This window comes from Euphorbia lathyris, chromosome 7, assembly GCF_963576675.1.
Source record: "Euphorbia lathyris chromosome 7, ddEupLath1.1, whole genome shotgun sequence".
In the NCBI taxonomy this organism is placed as follows: Eukaryota; Viridiplantae; Streptophyta; class Magnoliopsida; order Malpighiales; family Euphorbiaceae; genus Euphorbia; species Euphorbia lathyris.
The window spans coordinates 78,269,472-78,290,683 of NC_088916.1; the positions used below are offsets into that span (position 1 = coordinate 78,269,472).

Below are 21,212 nucleotides of genomic sequence, written 5' to 3' on the forward strand. Positions count from 1 at the left end.
AACGTTTGTAGCCTAGAGCAATTTTACCTATAACGTTGATAAATTGAGTCAATATAAAAATAATTGATCAAACTGTCTTCTCGGTTATGAATCTTATCATCTACACTTCACACATACATTATTTTATCAGTAACAAATCACAAACATATGTTGGGGTGAAGAAAATAAAAAAAAATATTATTTTTTAAACGAATTAGACAAAAAAAAAATCAAAAAAATCACCGAATTTATAAATATTAATCTTCAAATCTATTTTTAAATTACAAAAAAAAGAAATCATTTTTTAGAACGATGGATATGCAATTGATGCAAAATAAATGCAAAATAAAGAACAAAAATATTTGTGTTTTATAATCTATATATAATATAAAACAGTAACGATGGAGCTGAGGTGTCACTTCCTCCTTTTTTACTGATAAAAAATATAATATAAAATATAATATATTAACTTTAGTTATATTATTATATTTATTTATAAAAAGATTATCTTATTCGTACTATATCTAAGAGATCTACAGAATTTAAATTAATCCCTAAAATCTCTCTAATTCTCTGCATATCTATATCTAAAAGTTCTACATGATTTAAATTAATCCCTAAAATCTCTCTAAGTCTCTGCATATCTATATCTAAAAGTTCTACATAATTTAAATTAATCCCTAAAATCCCTCTAATTCTCTACATATCTATATATATATAATATAAAACAGTAACGATGGAGCTGAGGTGTCACTTTCTCCTTTTTTACTGATAAAAAATATAATAAAAAATATAATATATTAACTTTAATTATATTATTATATTTATTTATAAAAAGATTATTTTATCCGTACTATATCTAAGAGTTCTACATAATTTAAATTAATCCCTAAAATCTCTCTAATTCTCTGCATATCTATATCTAAAAATTATACATAATTTAAATTAATCCCTAAAATATCTCTAATTCTCTACATATCTATATCTAAAAGTTCTACATAATTTAAATTAGTCCCTAAAATCTCTTCAATTCTCTGCATATCTATATATAATATAAAACAGTAACGACGGAGCTGATGTGTCACTTCCTCATTTTTTACTGATAAAAAATATAATAAAAAATATAATATATTAACTTTAGTTATATTATTATATTTATTTATAAAAAGATTATTTTATCCGTACTATATCTAAGAGTTCTACAGAATCTATATATAATATAAAACAGTAACGACGGAACTGAGGTGTCACTTCCTCATTTTTTACTGATAAAAAATATAATATATTAACTTTAGTTATATTATTATATTTATTTATAAAAAGATTATTTTATCCGTACTATATCTAAGAGTTCTACAGAATTTAAATTAATTCCTAAAATCTTTCTAATTCTCTGCATATCTATATCTAAACGTTCTACATAATTTAAATTAGTCCCTAAAATCTCTCTAATTCTCTGCATATCTACATCTCTCTAATTCTCTACATAATTTAAATTAATCCCTAAAATCTCTCTAATTCTCTGCATATCTATATCTAAAAGTTATACATAATTTAAATTAATCCCTAAAATATCTCTAATTCCCTCCATATCTATATCTAAAAGTTCTACATAATTTAAATTACTCCCTAAAATCTCTCTAATTCTCTGCATATCTATATCTATATATAATATAAAACAGTAACGATAGAGCTGAGGTGTCACTTCCTCCTTTTTTACTGATAAAAAATATAATAAAAAATATAATATATTAATTTTAGTTATATTATTATATTTATTTATAAAAAGATTACTTTATCCGTACTATATCTAAGAGTTCTACATAATTTAAATTAATCCCTAAAATCTCTCTAATTCTCTGCATATCTATATCTAAGAGTTCTACAAAATTTAAATTAATCCCTAAAATCTCTCTAATTATCTGCATATCTATATCTATATATAATATAAAACAGTAACGATGGAGCTGAGGTGTCACTTCCTCCTTTTTTACTGATAAAAATATAATAAAAAATATAATATATTAACTTTAGTTATATTATTATATTTATTTATAAAAAGATTATTTTATCTGTACTATATCTAAGAGATCTACAAAATTTAAATTAATCCCTAAAATCTCTTTAATTCTCTGCATATCTATATCTAAAAGTTATACATAATTTAAATTAATCCCTAAAATATCTCTAATTCTCTGCATATCTATATCTAAAAGTTCTACATAATTAATCTATCTAATTCTCTGCATATCTATATATAATATAAAACAGTAACGATGGAGCTGAGGTGTCACTTCCTCATTTTTTTACTGATAAAAAATATAATATATTAACTTTAGTTATATTATTATATTTTTTTATAAAAAGATTATTTTATCCGTATTATATCTAAGAGTTCTACAGAATTTAAATTAATCCCTAAAATCTCTCTAATTCTCTGCATATCTATCTATATATAATATAAAACAGTAACGATGGAGCTGAGGTGTCACTCCCTCATTTTTTACTGATAAAAAATATAATATAAAATATAATATATTAACTTGAGTTATATTATTATATTTATTTATAAAAAGATTATTTTATCTGTACTATATCTAAGAGTTCTACAGAATTTAAATTAATCCTTAAAATCTCTCTAATTCTCTGCATATCTATATCTAAAAGTTCTACATAATTTAAATTAATCCCTAAAATCTCTCTAATTTTCTGTATATCTATATCTAAAAGTTCTGCATAATTTAAATTAATCCCTAAAATCCCTCTAATTCTCTGCATATCTATATTCTATATATAATATAAAACAGTAACGATGGAGCTGAGGTGTCACTTCCTCCTTTTTTACTAATAAAAAATATAATAAAAAATATAATATATTAACTTTAGTTATATTATAATATTTATTTATAAAAAGATTATTTTATTCGTACTATATCCAAGAGTTCTACAGAATTTAAATTAATCTCTAAAATCTCTTTAATTCTCTGCATATCTATATCTAAAAGTTCTACATAATTTAAATTAGTCCCTAAAATCTCTCTATTTCTTTGCATATCTATCTATATATAATATAAAACAGTAACGATGGAGCTGAGGTGTCACTTCCTCTTTTTTTATATCATTAATTGTAATTATTAATTATATTTTTGTTAATATTTATATATTAAGATGAATCGTGCATCGCACGGGTCAAAAACTAGTAGTGTCTAAAATTGACCCAAATTATTAATTTAGGGATAAAATTGCTCTTGGCTACAAAGGTTAGAGATAAAATTATACCATTATAGACGTTAAAGGTAAAATTACTCCTGACCCAGAACGTTAGGGGTATTTTTGCACCTTTAACCCCAATTTTATAATCTATATATAATATAAAACAGTAACGATGGAACTGAGGTGTCACTTCCTCCTTTTTTAGTGATAAAAAATTTAATATATTAATTTTAATTTTATTATATATATTTATCTATAAAAAGATTATTGTATCCGTACTATATCTAAGAGCTCTACAGAATTTAAATTAATCCCTAAAATCTCTCTAATTCTCTGCACATCTATATCTATATATAATATAAAACAGTAGTGGTACAAAAATTGGGCGAAGAAAAATCCATGCACCAAATATCATGAGTTGAATTTGGAAGGTCAGAGGCTAATGCTATGAACCCTATAGGTGGCCTATATATTATAATCGAATTATAGCACATACATAATTCTACAATCTATCACGATTCAGAAAGACATTTCTTTCTTAGTGCATTTAAACTACCTACATTCAGAAAGCAAATTCCGAAATACCACAAAAGGAGATGATGTAAACCAATGAAATTCACCATTAGATCAGATTGGAAGACAATTTCATGTCAATAATGAAAGCAAAATACTTACCAATTCCCCAAGGAAAAGAAACCATTAGGCTTAATAATCCCTCCATCTAGTGAAATTGCTCCATCACTTATAAGTGGAAGAGCAAGTAGCATCTCCTCCCTACTTTTGTAAACTTGCAGGCGAGAAAAGAGGCTGTAAAATAGAGTCTCTCTGAGGCCATAGGCATCAGATACATACAACAAATTCATGTAATCCACATGGATCATGTTAACAGCGAAACCAATAAATCCAGGTGGGCACTCGCCATTAGGCAATTTTGGCCGTAGAAGATCAAGCCTTCTTTGATGGTCATCATCCACAAATTCACCACAGTAAGGTCTACAAGGGAAAAATAGTTTGTAATTCAAGAGCTGAATTCCAAACAACAATAAAGAAAAGAAAGAGATACATGCCTTAAATTTTCGAGACAAATGACAAGAAATCGACCATCCAGAGTCTGTCCGATAGTAGTACCAAAGCCTCTAATTCCAGAATCACTATTTATATGGCCTTCCTTGTCATAAGTTTTAAAAGCTTTAACACCTTCGTAAGTCTTGCAAACAATTCCTAGCATTGTCTCTACTCCTAAGTACTCTGAAAGAAGCCTGCAATAAGAAAGAATAAGTAAAAGTATATTGAAAACAGTGCAGATAACTAACAACAACTGCATTATCATGCAGCTCTTTAAAGCAAAGATCAGTGTGGCAGTAATGGAGGCATTTCACTTATTGAAAATAATAAGAGCTCTTGGAATTGTGGAGTACATAAATTAACTGACTACATTAGAACCAGGAAGAGTATGATGTATTAGTAAGGAAACTAATCATAAGACTTATTTCATAGAAGAGGAAGAATCTACATGTTAGATAGATAGTAAATATCAATAGCAGATAAAATGCAATTTCACACTAACCTGCTAAGATTATCATCATCCACCTTGCCCAGAGTAGCAACAATACCAAGCACATCCTTAGTGAATGCGAGTTGAGGTGCATGAGTACCATGGCGCGTTGTCAGCTGACACAGAATGCCTCCAGCAGAAGTTTCATGCTGCCGAATCTGCTTTACTGTTTCTGCCTCACTCTGATTGGAGGAATGGCTTTCACTTTCACCACTAGGAGGTCTTGCGGAGTGATAATTACCAAGAATAACTGAAAGGAAAATTGTCAGTAGCAAAAAATGAAAATGGAAAAATAGATATTATGCATCACAAATGATTATACAGATAAAATCTCCAAACAATCCTAGCATCTAAAAGTAAATCCTTCTATTTGGAAACACTGACTCGAAGTTGAGATAAAAAAAAACTGCTCACACTACAAGTTCTGAGCTTTGGATTTAGTTACAGTTCCTTGACTAGCTATGAAATCATGAAGTAAATCTTCTTTTCTTTTTCGACCTAGCTTACCTATAATGAGAATTAATTTCCTGACCTCCGAATTTGTTTTTCAAATGATTCTTACTTTATTAATGATAAACACTTCCCTGTTATAACTTATAAGAGTACAAAAAACAGACTTGAACTAGGACTCCTGCTCATATTATAATTCAAACTTCCTAAATAAAAATTCTGAAAATAAAATCATACCCCTATTAGAATTAAAACTTCCTAAATAATAATTCTGATAATAAATTCCTACTCCTCAACGACTAAGACTTCCTAAATAAATAACAATTATGAAACTAGTAAGTCCTAAACCTAATCAAAATAACGATTTATTATGATATAGACTAGCTACAACAATTTTAACATTGCCTTCCCCTACAAAAATGAGTGTGATCTCATGCACAAATATGATAACTGGAGCTACTTCAACATAGTCATAATTATAACAAATCCCCTTGGTCTTTCGTTTCTCTAAACGGTCCTTCCACTGCTGGCCAGCAGTACCATCTTGATAATTTCTCTTTTTTCATATAGCCTTGGTAATTCAGCAGACTTATGACAGTCATACTTCAGCAGATTTATGCAACTCTACTTTGACCACTATTGTGCCTTTCAACAGTGTGTTGATGCTTACAAAAATGCTCACACATATGCAACCAACCAGCTCAAGGGATCATACGACCCATCAAACTTAGGACATCCAGTTTCTAGAATTTTGGAAGCAGACCTCCTCCTGCGGTCGTATTCTACTTTCCACCCCCCTGTCTCCTTCCTTGTTGTGCTAGATTGCCTCAATTGTTTCTAGTTGGAGTACCATGGCCTCCACCTTTGGCCTGTCTTTGCAGTATGAAGCTCAAAAAGGCTTCAAACTTTTTTTCCAGATTACTTGATTCAAACTGTCTTTGCCTTAGAGAGAAACCCAGATCTCTATGATGAGAACTCCTGACCTCTGAATTTGTTTTTCAAATAGTACTTTACCAATGATAAAATGGTTCCTTTCTATAATAGTACAAAAAGCAGACTTAAACTAGGATTCCTATTCTATTAGATTTAACACTTCCTAAATAAAAATTAAAAATAAACTACTATCCTATTAGAATTAGAACTTCCTAAATAATAGTTCTGAAAATAAACTCCTATTTCTACTAATACTAAGACTTCCTAAATAAATGATAATTCTGAAAAGGCCTAATACACAAATAACCCCCTGAACTTGTCCAAATATTGCAATTGCCCCCTCCAACTTTCAATTGTAACAACTTACCCCTCAAACTTGTCCAATTGTAACAACTTACCCCTTAAACTTGTCCAATTGTAAAACACAACCCTAAATTGCTGACATGGACTGTAATTGAAGAAACACATGAAATACAAAATCTGCAACGCTCGTGGAGTATGATAATCAGATTTTTGGCGTGATACGAATCCGAGAAAACTTTTTTACGGTTGCTTCAAATACAGGGTAAAAAAATTCCCAATTTGGGGTTATGTTTTACAATTGGACAAGTTTAAGGGGTAAGTTGTTACAATTGAAAGTTGAGGGGGGCAGTTGCAACATTTGGACAAGTTCAGGGGGTTATTTGTGTATTAGGCCTTCTGAAAATAACAATTTCTAAATAAATTTACTCTGATTTGGACTAGCTACAACAGTTTCCTAACAAAATAGTTTTCGGTTTATATCAGCAAAAACTTTACTGAAATATCTTGTCTAATTAAATTAACTAAAACATCGAAGGAGACAGTGTATACGAATGACAAATCTAGACATTGCCACCACAGTACTTAAATACAAATTGCAATGTGAAATTTCTGCTTTTTTTTTTACAAATGTCAGCTCCATAAAAATAAAATATAAATAACAGAAGAATTGCTTTTGATTTACGTCCACATCACAACAAAATGTAAAGATGTTATGCAAACTGAAAACCTTAGAATTGTATATGACGGATTGGGCTTGCATAGAACCACCATTTTGCATTTCATTACTTGGGATAATACTAGCGTCTTCTTCCATCAGAGCTGACAAATTCTGCGGAAACACTCTATGTAAGAATTACAGCTAAAACAAAAGGATCGACTTAACATTTGCAACTATGAACATATCATCTCAAAGAGCAACAAGACACTATGTTCCCTACACAAATAGGTAAAGCAAGGCACATTTGTATGATATTATTACTTTAACTCTAATAATGATAAAATGGGTTGGAGTAAAAACATTGTAGCAATATCAAAACAGAGAGAGAAAATGATAAAAACATGGTTTGATGCAGTAAATTTGATGAAATGTGTTGGAGATGATCTAAGCCCTGGTTAGTTGCAAACTGAAGAGAACAGTTCATTATACCCAAAAAGCAATATTACCATCCATACGTGGTTCAGATCAACGCGGTTAGGTTTTGACAACAACAAATTTAACTTGTTAAAACTAATTTGTGTGACTCACTTATATACCAAGTAAAATAAAATTCACTTGAAATTATATGATTATTGATTTATACACGTGACCAAGATCAGGTAACAAGTTATCACTGCATATTGATATTACTCGACGAGTAACACCTTTCATTCCAAGTCAATATATTAGTTGGACAAATAATCATTGCGTTATACAAGCATTTATATGAAATTAGCCCTTTTAAATTTAATAAAATATTTAGATTTTGTTTTTAACATCTTCTAAACACTGTATTTTTTTTCCATGTGTATACATATGATTGTGATTTGTTACTCATGAGTTAACAAATTACGAACACGTGCAGTGGAGATGGCATGATTTCTGACATAGAAGATAATTTAAGGAATTATTTTCAAATTGAACGAACTTGTCAACGTTAGGAGTAATATTGCTCTTAATTGTCAATCTTAGAGGCACAGTTGCACAATTTTAGATGTTAGAGGTAAAATTGCACATACCTATCAATGTTGAGGCTATTTTTACATCTTATCTGAGTTTCAAATTTTCTATTAGTATGTGTTCGCCGCTTACCCTTCCTCGCTAACCAATCTTTAATCAAATAAATATTTCTATTAGTATGGATGAAATTGAGTTTACTTAAAAATGTTATGCATAAAATTTTATTATTTTATATATTTAGTGTACATATGTACTTTGTGAAAAAATATTAGGATCAAATTTAGAACTTATCCGTAAATTAATTATGTATGGAAATTATAACAAATTTATTTAAGATATAACACCTCATTTCAAATGGCCAATTTTTTATTTTTCAATTTTCACATTTTTTAAATATAAAATTTATTTGTTGCAATAAAATGAGCAAGAGAGTGGAGAATTTATCTATACATGAGTACTCATGGTTGTAATATAAAATAGGTATACTTTGTAATGGAGTCCTCGTTTTAATTAGATGCCGTAAAATATAGTTTTCTGCTTATTTATTTTTAAAAATAATATGTGAATTTATAGTCATAACATTTTTTATGAATATAAAAAATAATAAAAATAAATTTTTTTTAATTTTCCTAAATGACATATAGTTTTGAATAAAAAATAAACTAAGCGGATAACCATCATAAGTCATATGATGTAAAATATGGAAACTTATCTTTGACCTATTTCAAACAAAAGAAACATTGAATCTAAGCAATATCGTCCCAATTGGTAAGCAGTTACATATATAAACAAAAATTATAATATTTATTTTAAGAAAAAAGAATAAATAAAATTATAATAATTAAATATTAATGGTAAGTCCATAAGCTTCCTCTGGAAAGGGCTTAGCGCCGTTTTTGCTGAGTTTTGCTCGGGGGTTAGTTTGGATGTGGGTAATGGTAAGTCCATAAGCTTCTGGTTTGATACCTGGATTGGGGATAAACCTTTAGTGGATGTGTGCACTCCCCCCCCTAGATTGGGGATAATCCCTTGGATATTTGGAAGATCATTTGGTCTCTAACTCAGATAGATACAGAAGGCATTTGGCGACCTCTGGAGCTTGCGGTAGATGTAGAGGCCATGTTGAATCGTTGTGCCACGCTCTTAGGGATTTCCCTAAGAGTGAAGAGGTTTGGAAGAAAATTCTCCCTTATCATACTTTCTCTTTCTTCATGTCCCATTCTGTGAACGACTGGTTCTCAGATGGTATTAGGGGAAAGTTATTGTCTTATATGGAGCATGAGGACATTTTCTTTGCCATTATTTGTCATCAAGTGTGGAAATGGAGGAACGAGGAGATTTTTGATAATAAAGTTGTGCTTTTGCCTAACTTAGCTGAGTTCTTTTTGAAGAAACTCTCCTCTATTATTGATAGTTTCAAAGGTGAGTCCCTTGCCAGATCTTCCCCGAGTAGTGATGTCCACCTCGTGAGCTGGAGCAGGCCGAGAGAGGGGGTTGTGAAGCTGAATACTGTTCTTTATCACTTAATTTCAGTAACAATCAATTCAGTTCAGTTCAGTTCAATTCAATTCAATTCAGTTCAGTTCAATTCAATTCAATTCAATTCAATTCAGTTCAGCATTCAGTTTCAGCATTCAGTTTCCGCATCCAGTTTCAGCATTCAGTTTCAGTATTCAGTAATTTATCATTATTTATTATATTATAATTATTTATATATAATTTATTATTATTATTATTATTTATCTATAATTTATCATTATTTCTCTTCAAAATTTTTTTTATCATTATTTTTTTTATTATTATTTATAGTTTATCATTGTCTATAAATTAGATAAAAGTCAAGAAATGATAGTTTATTAAAGTATATATGGTTTAATAAAAAAAATAAAATTAAAGTATGCATCCGTATTTAAAAATTAGGAATTGCATCCATATTATGAATTATTTCTCAAATTTATCCAATTTATCAATGTTAGGGATAAAATTCCACCATTTTAGTCGTTAGAGGTAAAATTACTTCTGACCCAAAACGTTATTTTTGCACTTTAACCCTTAATTAAAATAAAAAGTTAAGAGTTTGTATTCATATGAAGATTTGTATTTAATTTCATAGGCTTTAAATTATATATAAATTTGTGTTTGTATGTAATTTGTATTTTTAACTTAAATTAGACTTATTTTTATTTAATTTCATAGGCTTTTATCGAGCCAAGATTTTATCATCTCGGGCTTTTATTTGATATTCAATTTAGTTTTATCTTTAATAATATATTTATTTATTATTGATATTATTAAATTTATTAGAACCATTATTATTATTATAAGTTCATTAATGTCCAATATTATCATGAAAATTATTTTAAAGTCTAATATCATCATTATTGTTAAGTTCGGTTAAATTGGGTAGCATTCAGTTAAGTTCAGTATTCAGTAGTATTCAGTTAAATTCAGTTCAGTTCAGTTCAGTTCTTTTCAGCGATAAAGAACGGAGCCTTAGTTTGGAATCTCTTTTTTTTTGGGTTAAATGAGAAATTAAATCCTAATCGAACATTAATATGTAATTCTAAAATATAGGTGTCACTTCCTCCTTTTTTAGTGATAAAAAATTTAATATATTAATTTTAATTTTATTATATATATTTATCTATAAAAAGATTATTGTATCCGTACTATATCTAAGAGTTCTACAGAATTTAAATTAATCCCTAAAATCTCTCTAATTCTCTACACATCTATATCTATATATAATATAAAACAGTAACGATGGAACTGAGGTGTTACTTCCTCATTTTTTAGTGATAAAAAATTTAATATATTAATTTTAATTTTATTATGTATATTTATCTATAAAAAGATTATTTTATCCCATATATCTAAGAGTACTACAGAATTTAAATTAATCCCTAAAATCTCTTTAATTCTCTACATATCTATATATAATATAAAATAGTAACGATGGAACTGAGGTGTTACTTCCTCCTTTTTTACTGATAAAAAATTTAATATATTAATTTTAATTTTATTATATATATTTATCTATAAAAAGATTATTGTATCCGTACTATATCTAAGAGTTCTACAGAATTTAAATTAATCCCTAAAATCTCTCTAATTCTCTACACATCTATATCTATATATAATATAAAACAGTAACGATGGAACTGAGGTGTCACTTTCTCCTTTTTTAGTGATAAAAAATTTAATATACTAATTTTAATTTTATTATATATATTTATCTATAAAAAGATTATTGTATCCGTACTATATCTAAGAGTTCTACAGAATTTAAATTAATCCTTAAAATCTCTCTAATTCTCTACACATCTATATCTATATATAATATAAAACAGTAACGATGGAACTGAGGTGTCACTTCCTCCTTTTTTAGTGATAAAAAATTTAATATATTAATTTTAATTTTATTATATATATTTATCTATAAAAAGATTATTGTATCCGTACTATATCTAAGAGTTCTACAGAATTTAAATTAATCCCTAAAATCTCTCTAATTCTCTACATCTTCTATATATAATATAAAACAATAACGATGGAACTGAGGTGTCACTTCCTCCTTTTTTAGTGATAAAAAATTTAATATATTAATTTTAATTTTATTATGTATATTTATCTTATTTTATCCCATATATCTAAGAGTACTACAGAATTTAAATTAATCCCTAAAATCTCTTTAATTCTCTACATATCTATATATAATATAAAACATCTATATCTATATATAATATAAAACAGTAACGATGGAACTGAGGTGTCACTTCCTCCTTTTTTATTGATAAAAAATATAATATAATATATAATATATTAGTTTTTATTTTATTATTATATTTATCTATAAAAATATTATTTAAAGTAAATATGAAAATCAAATAATAATATTTAATTTATATGTCATTAATTGTAATTATTAGATTGTATTTTTATTAATATTTATAATGATTGGGGTTTAACCCTAAAAACTAGTTTACGTTAAAATGATTGGGGTTTAACCCTAAAAAAGGTTTATGCACTGTTACTCTCCTCCGCCCTGCCCTCTGCCTGAAGTGAAGCCGGACAAGACTAGAGGTCTTCCATTTTCCAACTCTCACAGTTGTATACCGCAAAATGTCGACCATGAAACTGAAATTATTTACAGAAAGATTAGTGTCTCATCAGTCCCCATGGAAACCGACGCAATCACCTTGGCTTCTTTCGAGACAAGTGTATCATTCGACGTCGTCATCGTCATCGTCTTTTGCTTTAGGAGAAACTGAGTTAGAAAGCGGCGAAGTCCCAACTTCAGGAATCAGCAGGCCACTGTCCGAAATCCTCAAAGTACTTAACAAGAAAGTTCCTGATTCACTCGTCAAGCAACGCCTTGAGGACGGCTTCTCTATCAAATACATCCCTTGGTACTATCTCCCTCCCTTTTAACTGCAATAATCGAACAATTGTTAGATTAGGATTCGAAAATTAGGTTTAAGACTAACTGATTCTCGATCCATTGCAGGCATCTAGTGAACAGAATAATGAATTTACATGCTCCGGGTATGCTAGTAGTCAGTTTCCAAGTGATTGAACTTGCACATAGACAGTCATTTTGTGCAATTACTTGTAGTTTTCGAGCTCAATCCTGTATGCTTATAAGTTATATGATGTATTGCTTTGTACATGTATTGCAGAATGGTCCGGTGAGGTTCGAAACATAATTTATTCGGCTGATGGCAAGTCTGTGTCTGTTGTTTATCGTGTGACACTATATGGGACAGATGCTGAGGTATCTTACTCACTCTATGCTTGTTTCTCTGTACTAATAATTTAGCCATGTTTCTTAGACCTGAGCTATAGCTTCTCATTTCCAATTTCTATGATTGGGTAAACGATTTCTATGGTTCTTGCTATGTGTGGTTGTGATGGTGAATTTTGCATCTCAAAGAAGATCGGTTACTTTCATTTGTCTCTTGAAAGTTGATTCAATTTTGGCTGGCTATGTATACAATATAGGATTATTTTACTCATTTTCTGCAACTTAGAAAGTTGGGTTGTTTTGGTTCATGACTTTATGAGGATCATATAATCATTTTACTGCAATATGCAACAACAACTCTTTTTGTGACAATGTCTCTCTGGGTTGATTAATATGACGAATGCCAAATGACAAATTTCTGGCTGGAAATATACATGGCACGAGACATTAATTTTTCTCTGTAGTTAGGTTTTATTTGTTTGATATTTTGTTCGAAGCCGTATTACCTTTCAGAATATTTCCTTTACTTTCATAGACTTTCAAAGGGCACTTTAAGAAAATCTAAACTGAGCTAATTGGCTAGAAGAAGCATGTTATATATTGTAAGACCTAAATTTTTTGGTTGCAGCCTACTTCCTAGATCATTCATGTATGCATCCTTGATTCCAAATTAAGTGAAAATATTTTTGGTTTCTTGGGAAAATTATGATCTTTATTGTGAAATTTTTTATTGTTTGCCTCAGAACAGTCTTGACTTTTTAGCCTGGCTTGGTAGCTTTAGTTATTTGAGTCTTTCTGTTTTATTATCGTATTACTGGATTTACGGTTACCCATATTGTTGATGTCAGATAGGTCTGTAATCAAGCCGAGCTTTGGCCTTCTCATGCTCGACTTGTCAGAAAATTGATGAGATCAAGCTCAAACTCAACATCTTGTTTGTGAGCTGCTCGCGAGCTTGTTCACGAGCTTTGCTCGCGAGCAGCTCATTAATTGTGTTCATGAACTTCGCTCGCGAATAGCTCATTAACTATGTTTATTTAAAATTTCTTTAACACAAATGTATAGTTTTGAAACCTACAAAACTAAAGTTTACACAAAACTACATTGTTTTACATTTCCCCCTTTATAGAAATACTGTTATTAAAAAATAATCAAACCAAGCTTGCTCACGATCGTGTTCATGAATATTATAATCGAGCTTGTTCACGAATCTATAACCGAGACTGCTCGCGAGTTTTGCGGTGCTCAAGCTCGGAACGTTTATAAAGCAAGCCGAACACGATCGAGCTTTTATCGAGCTGCTTATGAGTGGCTCGGCTCGGCTCATTTACAACCCTAATGTCAGAGAAAAATCCATGAAATCCACACAAATTAGAACTAGAAACTCCAATGGAGGAAAACATAAGATACTGAATTTTGTGTTTTTGCCATTTCCTACATCAACAGGGTGAAATCTGTGATTAAGTTGTTAAGAACTATGAAGGGGAACTGTTTCCTCCTCTCACTGGGATTTCTCATAGTCAGCGTTGTAAAAGACATAATATAGGGCATATGATTTTTCATATCTAGAACTTCTATGATCCATTAGAACCAGCCAATCTGCTAGGAGCTTTTTAGGGAATATTATTCTCTCTAAAAGATTTATTGGCGCGAAGTCACGGGTTCGAGTCTTAGGAGCGGCCTCTTGCCAAAAATTGGCAGGGGAAGGCTTGCCCCCAATACACCCTTGTGGTGGGACCCCTCCCGGACCCTTGCTTACCGGGAACGCATAGTGCACCGGGCTGCAACTCTTATCTCAATAGTAAATAAATATTTGATGCCTATATAATGCAACCCCTGATTGATTCTTGCTAATTATTCAATAAAATATAGTTTCTAAAGTTCTATCTCAGCTGCGTTCCTCTGTTCAATTTTACATCATATGGCTATTTATGAATTGGCTTTTTATTTCTATTGAAGTATGGAAATGGGAGGTTTTGACATAATGTTAAAAAATGCTTCTCCATTTTATATAAATCATGTTCTTTGTGGTATGATGAAAAACACATTGGTGTCTTGTTGCTGAACCTTGTTATTTATATTGGTAACTGTGGTTTAGCTTCCATGGGATTGATATAGGTTCAATGTGGTGTACTGCTGCTATCTGCATGGTTTGTAATTTAGATGAGGCTATGTTTTAGAAATAACGTTCCCATTATCCATTACCGATCAATCTATCATTAACTAATTCCTCGTTTCCGCCATTAAATGATTGAGCTAGATATACAGAGAATCAATTGGGACTGCTTCAACAGATGATGTGGGTTATGGAGATCCTGTACAAAAGGCAGAAGCAATGGCATTTCGTCGCGCTTGTGCACGCTTTGGACTCGGACTTCATCTGTATCATGAAGATATGATGTAGCAAAAGGTACGAGGTTTGTTTCGGAGCTTCTTTTGCCTTTTTTTTTGGGGGGGGGGGGGGGGGGGGGGATGGATGTAAATCATGTTAAAGGCCTGAAGTTGTAGTATTCTACATAGGATAATCCTAGCCTAGCAAATCTTAACTTGTAGTTGGAATAGTTTGTATTGTAATTGATGTTAAAGCTTGGAATAGTTTGTAATTCATGTTAGAAATGAGACCAGGGCTGGGCTGTAATGTCATGTAGAGGTCTTTTAATTTCCTTAGAAAAGAGATGTGGGATTTCGAAATCGGATTTCCTTTTCGTGCCATATCCGCTTAGACTTTACTTTTATCCCCTTTTCTTCCCGGTCCAATATTTGTTCTCGGAACCCTTGAAAATGTTGTCAGATCCGGACCGGACTGGCCTGTCTGACCAGTCGGGTCGGGAATCAGCAAGGTCTTCGGTCTGGGTCATGCTAAGACCATGCTAGGTTTATTAATCTTCAGCAATTCGGTAAGAATCGGGATCAACCCAACATCTGGAGGTCCAACTGAGATCTGGGTTGGCTCTGGTTTTCTATTTTATTTTATAAAAAAATATTAAAAAAGAGAGTAAAAAGTAAAATAAAAACCATTATTTTGAACCTCTGCTTGACAGGTTTGAGGTTTGATTCCCCACTCCGTCAAAATTTAGCCCTTATTGGTAGGTGATTTGTAAATTCCACTGTAAATCCTCATCGAGGTCTGTGGTTTGCCCTGACCTTGGGAGTGGGTAGACGTAGACCTACCCTTACCTAAACTTTTTCCTACCAAAAAAAATAAAAACCATTATTTTGAAAAACTTTGGGTCTTAAGTCTAGTCACTTTCATAATTCATTGAATTATTTCTTTCTACTTAAATAACAAAAATGATAAAAAGCTTAACTTTGAAATATTTTGAAAATTGTTATAATCAGTCAGTATAGAGCGTATTAGGTTCCAGTTAAAAAAATCTAATTTTAAGTGATTTATACCTAGTTTATAATTTTAAATTAAATATATATACTATTCATTTATTACGTCTTCCGGTCGGATGAACTCGACTTAGGGGGTGTTTGGTTGCTCATTTTCATACTCCTTTTTGCCTTTTCACTTCAAAAGGGAGAGTTTTAGGTGTTTGGTTAGTGACCTTCTGTTTGCCTTTTACATCTGAAAAGCAGCATTGAGTGTTTGGTTAGTAATCTCCTGTTTGCCTTTTACACTCGAAAAGCAGCATTTTACAAAAGCAGAGAATCTCTGCTTTTTGAAAAAACAGCTTTTTCCAACAGCAAGCAGCAAATCGTAACAGTAACAGTAAACAGCAACAGCAAACCGTAACAGCAAACAACAAACTGTAACAGTAAACAACAACAGCAAACAGTAGGTAAAACAAACGAGCACTTATTTAGTTGAATTTCAACAAGGACCCAACTATAAATTCCTCTAGTTCAACATTGCTAGAAACTCAATTTGTATTTGGTACTCCTCCCTCAATGCCAGCTAATCTTTGTAGAGAGAGAAAAAGGAAAAGAATATAGCTTTCTTGGTCAAACAAGTTGGAGACAGCTAATCTTGTATGCCTGGTATAAGAACCATTTACCTTTCTTGTTATCTGATTTTATTACTTTCTGAAAAAGAAAATTTTTACCATTTAGTAAAAACACAAGGTATTTTTATTTGTGGACAGACTTTCCCCTGTGACGCAGTCCAATAATGTCTATAGGTGTCAATTGATTTTCTAAGGTAAATTACATCTATGATCATTAAATTTTACTTCTACTAACATCATAGTCATTAAATAACATAATATAAGAAAGTCATCAAATTTCACACATTCTAATATTATAGTCTTCTATGCAAGTAAACGATCTTAAAATTTACATTGAAAAGTCCAATAGTTAAAGTTATTTAGAAATACATTTATTTGTAAAACCTTCATAAATTAATATTCGATGAATTAATAACCTCTTTAAAATAATAATTTCTTCTGGTCCCGATTTGGGCCATCACTAATTTTATACTCGATAAATTAATATCTCAATAAATTAATAAAATTTCATGGTCCCAACATTATTAATTTATAGAGGTTTTACTTTATATCTTTTATTTTTTAAACTTACAATTTTCTTTCTTTTGATCAAATAATATTTAGATAATTTTTAAATTAAAAGTTAAAGAATTAAAGTTCTTTAAAACATCATTTTCATCAGTTTTACAATGTAGGCAGTAGCGAAATCAGGACTCAAACCTCGAAGGCTCTATTGTGTGTACAATTTTTTTTTTTTCGTATGACGACTCAAAAATTTGATTCCTACTGAAAATGTGTTTATATACAAAAGTTGTTCTGGTTTTTTTTTTCCTCAGTATGTTTATTGTTTTTAAATTAGAAAATCCTAAATTCTAAATCCCAAAATTAGAAATTCAAAATAAGAAATCCTTAACTAAACAACAAATTAGAAATTCTTAATTATAAAACCTTAAATTAAACCTTAAATTAGAAATCCTTTAAAAAAAACTCTAAATTAGAAATCTTCAAATTAGAAATCATAAAAAAACTTAGAAATAAATAATTGAAGAAGTAAAACTTAACTTATATGAAAGTTGAAAGATGGAGCTTGATTAATAGGGTGTGGGATGAAATTAAAGCTTTAATTAGGTGTAGAATGGAGCTTTTCCCTTCTCCCATTTTCTTTCTCTTCCATGTGGAATGGAATGAAAAGGGAGAAAAGAAAGTCTAATTTTTCTTTTAAGGATGGGAAGATCATTTATGCTCTTTCCATTTTTTTTAATTACAGCTTCACAAAACGTGGTCATTTTGTGAAGCTCTAATTCAAAAAAAAAAAATCCCCATCTCTTGCGAATACTGGCGAAGCCAGAGAGGAAAACCCTTCTTTTGGGGTTTTCCGAAGGATCACCGACCCTTCCTATCCTCTGGCTCCGTCCTTGAATGTAGGCTGACTTATCATTAAAGTGACTAAGATGGGTGACTTTTTAGAATAGAATATACAAAGTTGAGTAATTTTTATATTATCGTTTTAAAATTTAATGGGTATAATGTTAATAATGATAAAACTCAAGGACCATCCGGATTTTCTCAATGTATAATCTATATACAACTGGGGCAATAAATTCTTTTAACAAAGTTTGTCCAACTTTCAATGTTGATCATTATAACTTACTAGTAATTCATTTTTATTTCTTCGTGGCCATTCCAATCGTCACGTGTCACCAATGTTTTTAGAACCGGACCGGACATCAAATCGGATTTATAAAGGGACCACAAGTCATTTGGTCGGACTGAATGACTCAGATTGATCGGATCAGATGATATAATAAATAAATAAATAATATTTATATATTATATATATATGTAATTCATTTAAAATTATTTTTATAAATTATATATCCAAAATAAATTATAAACAAATTTTGTTTTTTTTTTCTACTTGAGACTTAAATATATAATGGATAAATTGAGTTTAGAATAACTTGAAATATGTTAACATATTCTATATCGTGAGACCATGAATGAGAAATTGATGCTCAAAATGAACAACTTGAAATGGTTGTGAAGATGATATAAGGAAATTAAGCTTCTCCGTCCACTTGTTTATAAGTGAAGAGCTTTTACAACTCTTTACCAATTATTACGAACTCTCTCACGCATAGGGAGAGTACAGTCGAAATACCATCAGGAAATTAAATTTTATACCAACTCACTAAAAATAAACAGATTTATACAGCCTGCCATTTTTTTATTATTAAATCTTCAAAAAAAAAAAACCAGGGTTGCACCGGTTTCCGATCCAACCCCAGATCTTGAGCATTCAACGAACCAATCTAGCTCGGACCGAATTTATGGCCGGTTCCCGATTTGCCCGGCACCAGCCTGTTCTGTCCGAATTTTATAACATTCACCAAATTTATTGGGCAGGTGTAAAATTTGAGTGTCAGTGCAGATTGAGGCGGACAGCTATTCTTTAACATTCCCAATTGGTCTTAAACTTTTTTTTTTTTACCCTTTACATAATTTTAATTTGATCAGAAAATAAAGTTACTATTAGATTTTTTGTTTTATTTTTTTAAAATATTAAGATTTTTTTTTAATTTAGCATTCCATAAAATAAACCTATCAATTTAGATCATTTCAAAAGCTAATCTAATGTATTAACAAGCCAAAGAGTAAAGGGTGTTTGTTTCCGTTTTTCGAAGGAGCATTTAACGTTTTACTTCAAACCGTAGAAAATATAGTGTTTGGTTAGATTTAAGAAACAACAACTTTTAGTTTTTTTATATATAAACAGCCGAGGTTCATAGTTTTTCACGAAAAGCTTCTTTTTGGAATTTTTTATGAACAAATGTTTGTAGTTATTTGATATTGACAAAATTATTAATCTTATTTCCACAAAACATGTTTCCTATTTAACATTATTTCTAATTTTATAATATAAAGGACAATATTTTGTTGCGCTCAATAAAATTTTATTTTAATTTATTTAGATTATTTTTATTAATTTGTATAATATATTTTTTTAATTTTATAATTTATTGATTGACATGCACATATTAGACATTTTATATATTAATAGCAATAGTTCAATATAATTTTATCAAACGCTAATAATAAACCGCTAATAACAAACAGCTAATAACGATAGTAAATAGTTTACTGCAACCGCAAACAGCTACCAGCAACAGTAAAAATTATTAGTTAACAGTTGAACCAAACATGGTCTAAATATATATAAAAAAAAGTAAACAAGTTTAAATAAAGCATTTCAAAAAAGTTCTTACCTTTTTGACATTTAACCACGGATAATGGAAGCAGGGATGGAAACTGATGAATAACCCAAATACCTTGGTAGGTAGAATATTCAAAGCTAAATATTATCCCAGGGCAAACCTATTGACTTCCAAATTAGGCACTAATCCTAGTATGATTTGGAGGAGTATTTGGAAGGGAGTAAATATCCTGAAGTTAGGAGTTAGGTATAAGGTGGGGGATGGTCAGTCAATTAAAGTGTGGGAAGATCCCTGGGTGCCTAGTCTGAATAATTTCTGTATTAATTCATATCAAGTCCCTGGATTGGAAGATCTAAGGGTCGCTGACTTATTGACTGAGAATAGGAGAGGTTGGGATATGAACAAGTTGCAGGGTTATTTTAGTGAGCCAGAAGTTGGGGCCATTTGTGATATTATCTTACCGTTTAGGAGATATTTGGGTGTGGCACTGGTCGAAGGATGGGAGATATAGTGTTAAATCGGGATACCACAAAGGGATGTAGAGTGATGAAGGTGAGGAGGGATGTGGGGGTTTGAAGAGATTATGGAAACTTGTTATGCCTCCGAAACTGAAATTATTTGTGTGGTGAGTGGTAGCGGGTTGCCTACCTACTAGAGCCAAACTCACTCAAAAGAGGGTACCGGTGCCACTTGAGTGCCCGGTGCGCGTGGAGGAGGATGAGACAGAGTTACATCTTTTTACTAGCTGTTGTTTTGAAGGTGAAATATGGCGTGAGGCGGCTATAACGGTCCCTGATCCTGGCTGAATGCAGATGGCGGAGTTGGGACGTGCCAATCAGGACACCGTGGTGAGGATCTGTTGCGGGCTACAAGCAATATGGGAGCATAGAAATCGGGTTCTCTGGGAAAGTGACTAGTGGCCGGTAGCACAAACCTGACGCAAAGTATTTGAAGGCTTCAAAGACTCGCGGGCATTCTAAGTTACACCACCTACTCAGACACACACGGCGGCCACAACACCTTTGAAGTGGACACCGACGATGACTGGATACCTGAAGTGTAACACGGATATCACGATTTATGCTGAGGAAGGAAACAGCGGACTTGGAGCGGTGGTAAGAGACACCACAGGGTCGCTGATTTTTTTGCAGCAGCAGCTTACTACACGAAATTAAGGCGCCAGCAGTACTTGAAGCGTTGGCCCTACGCACCAGCATGATCTGGCTCGCGCATC

At 30.9% G+C, this 21,212-nt stretch overlaps 1 protein-coding gene across 1 annotated transcript; it reads left to right on the plus strand.

Moving 5' to 3' along the window:
* The first annotated feature begins 12,086 nt into the window (after positions 1–12,086).
* Positions 12,087–15,525, plus strand: LOC136235920 (DNA repair RAD52-like protein 1, mitochondrial). Its single transcript, XM_066026004.1, has 4 exons — positions 12,087–12,499; positions 12,598–12,635; positions 12,770–12,864; positions 15,095–15,525. Exons 1-4 carry the CDS (start codon positions 12,213–12,215, stop codon positions 15,236–15,238), a joined length of 564 nt encoding a protein of 187 aa, XP_065882076.1. The 5' UTR covers positions 12,087–12,212; the 3' UTR covers positions 15,239–15,525.
* The last annotated feature ends 5,687 nt before the right edge of the window (positions 15,526–21,212 follow it).

Excerpts from the sequence above, each read along its gene's own strand:
- LOC136235920 (XM_066026004.1), top strand. The coding sequence starts at position 12,213 with ATGTCGACCATGAAACTGAAATTATTTACAGAAAGATTAGTGTCTCAT. Across the intron at positions 12,500-12,597 it reads TCTATCAAATACATCCCTTG|GCATCTAGTGAACAGAATAA; the intron begins GTACTATCTCCC and ends GATCCATTGCAG. Across the intron at positions 12,636-12,769 it reads AATGAATTTACATGCTCCGG|AATGGTCCGGTGAGGTTCGA; the intron begins GTATGCTAGTAG and ends CATGTATTGCAG.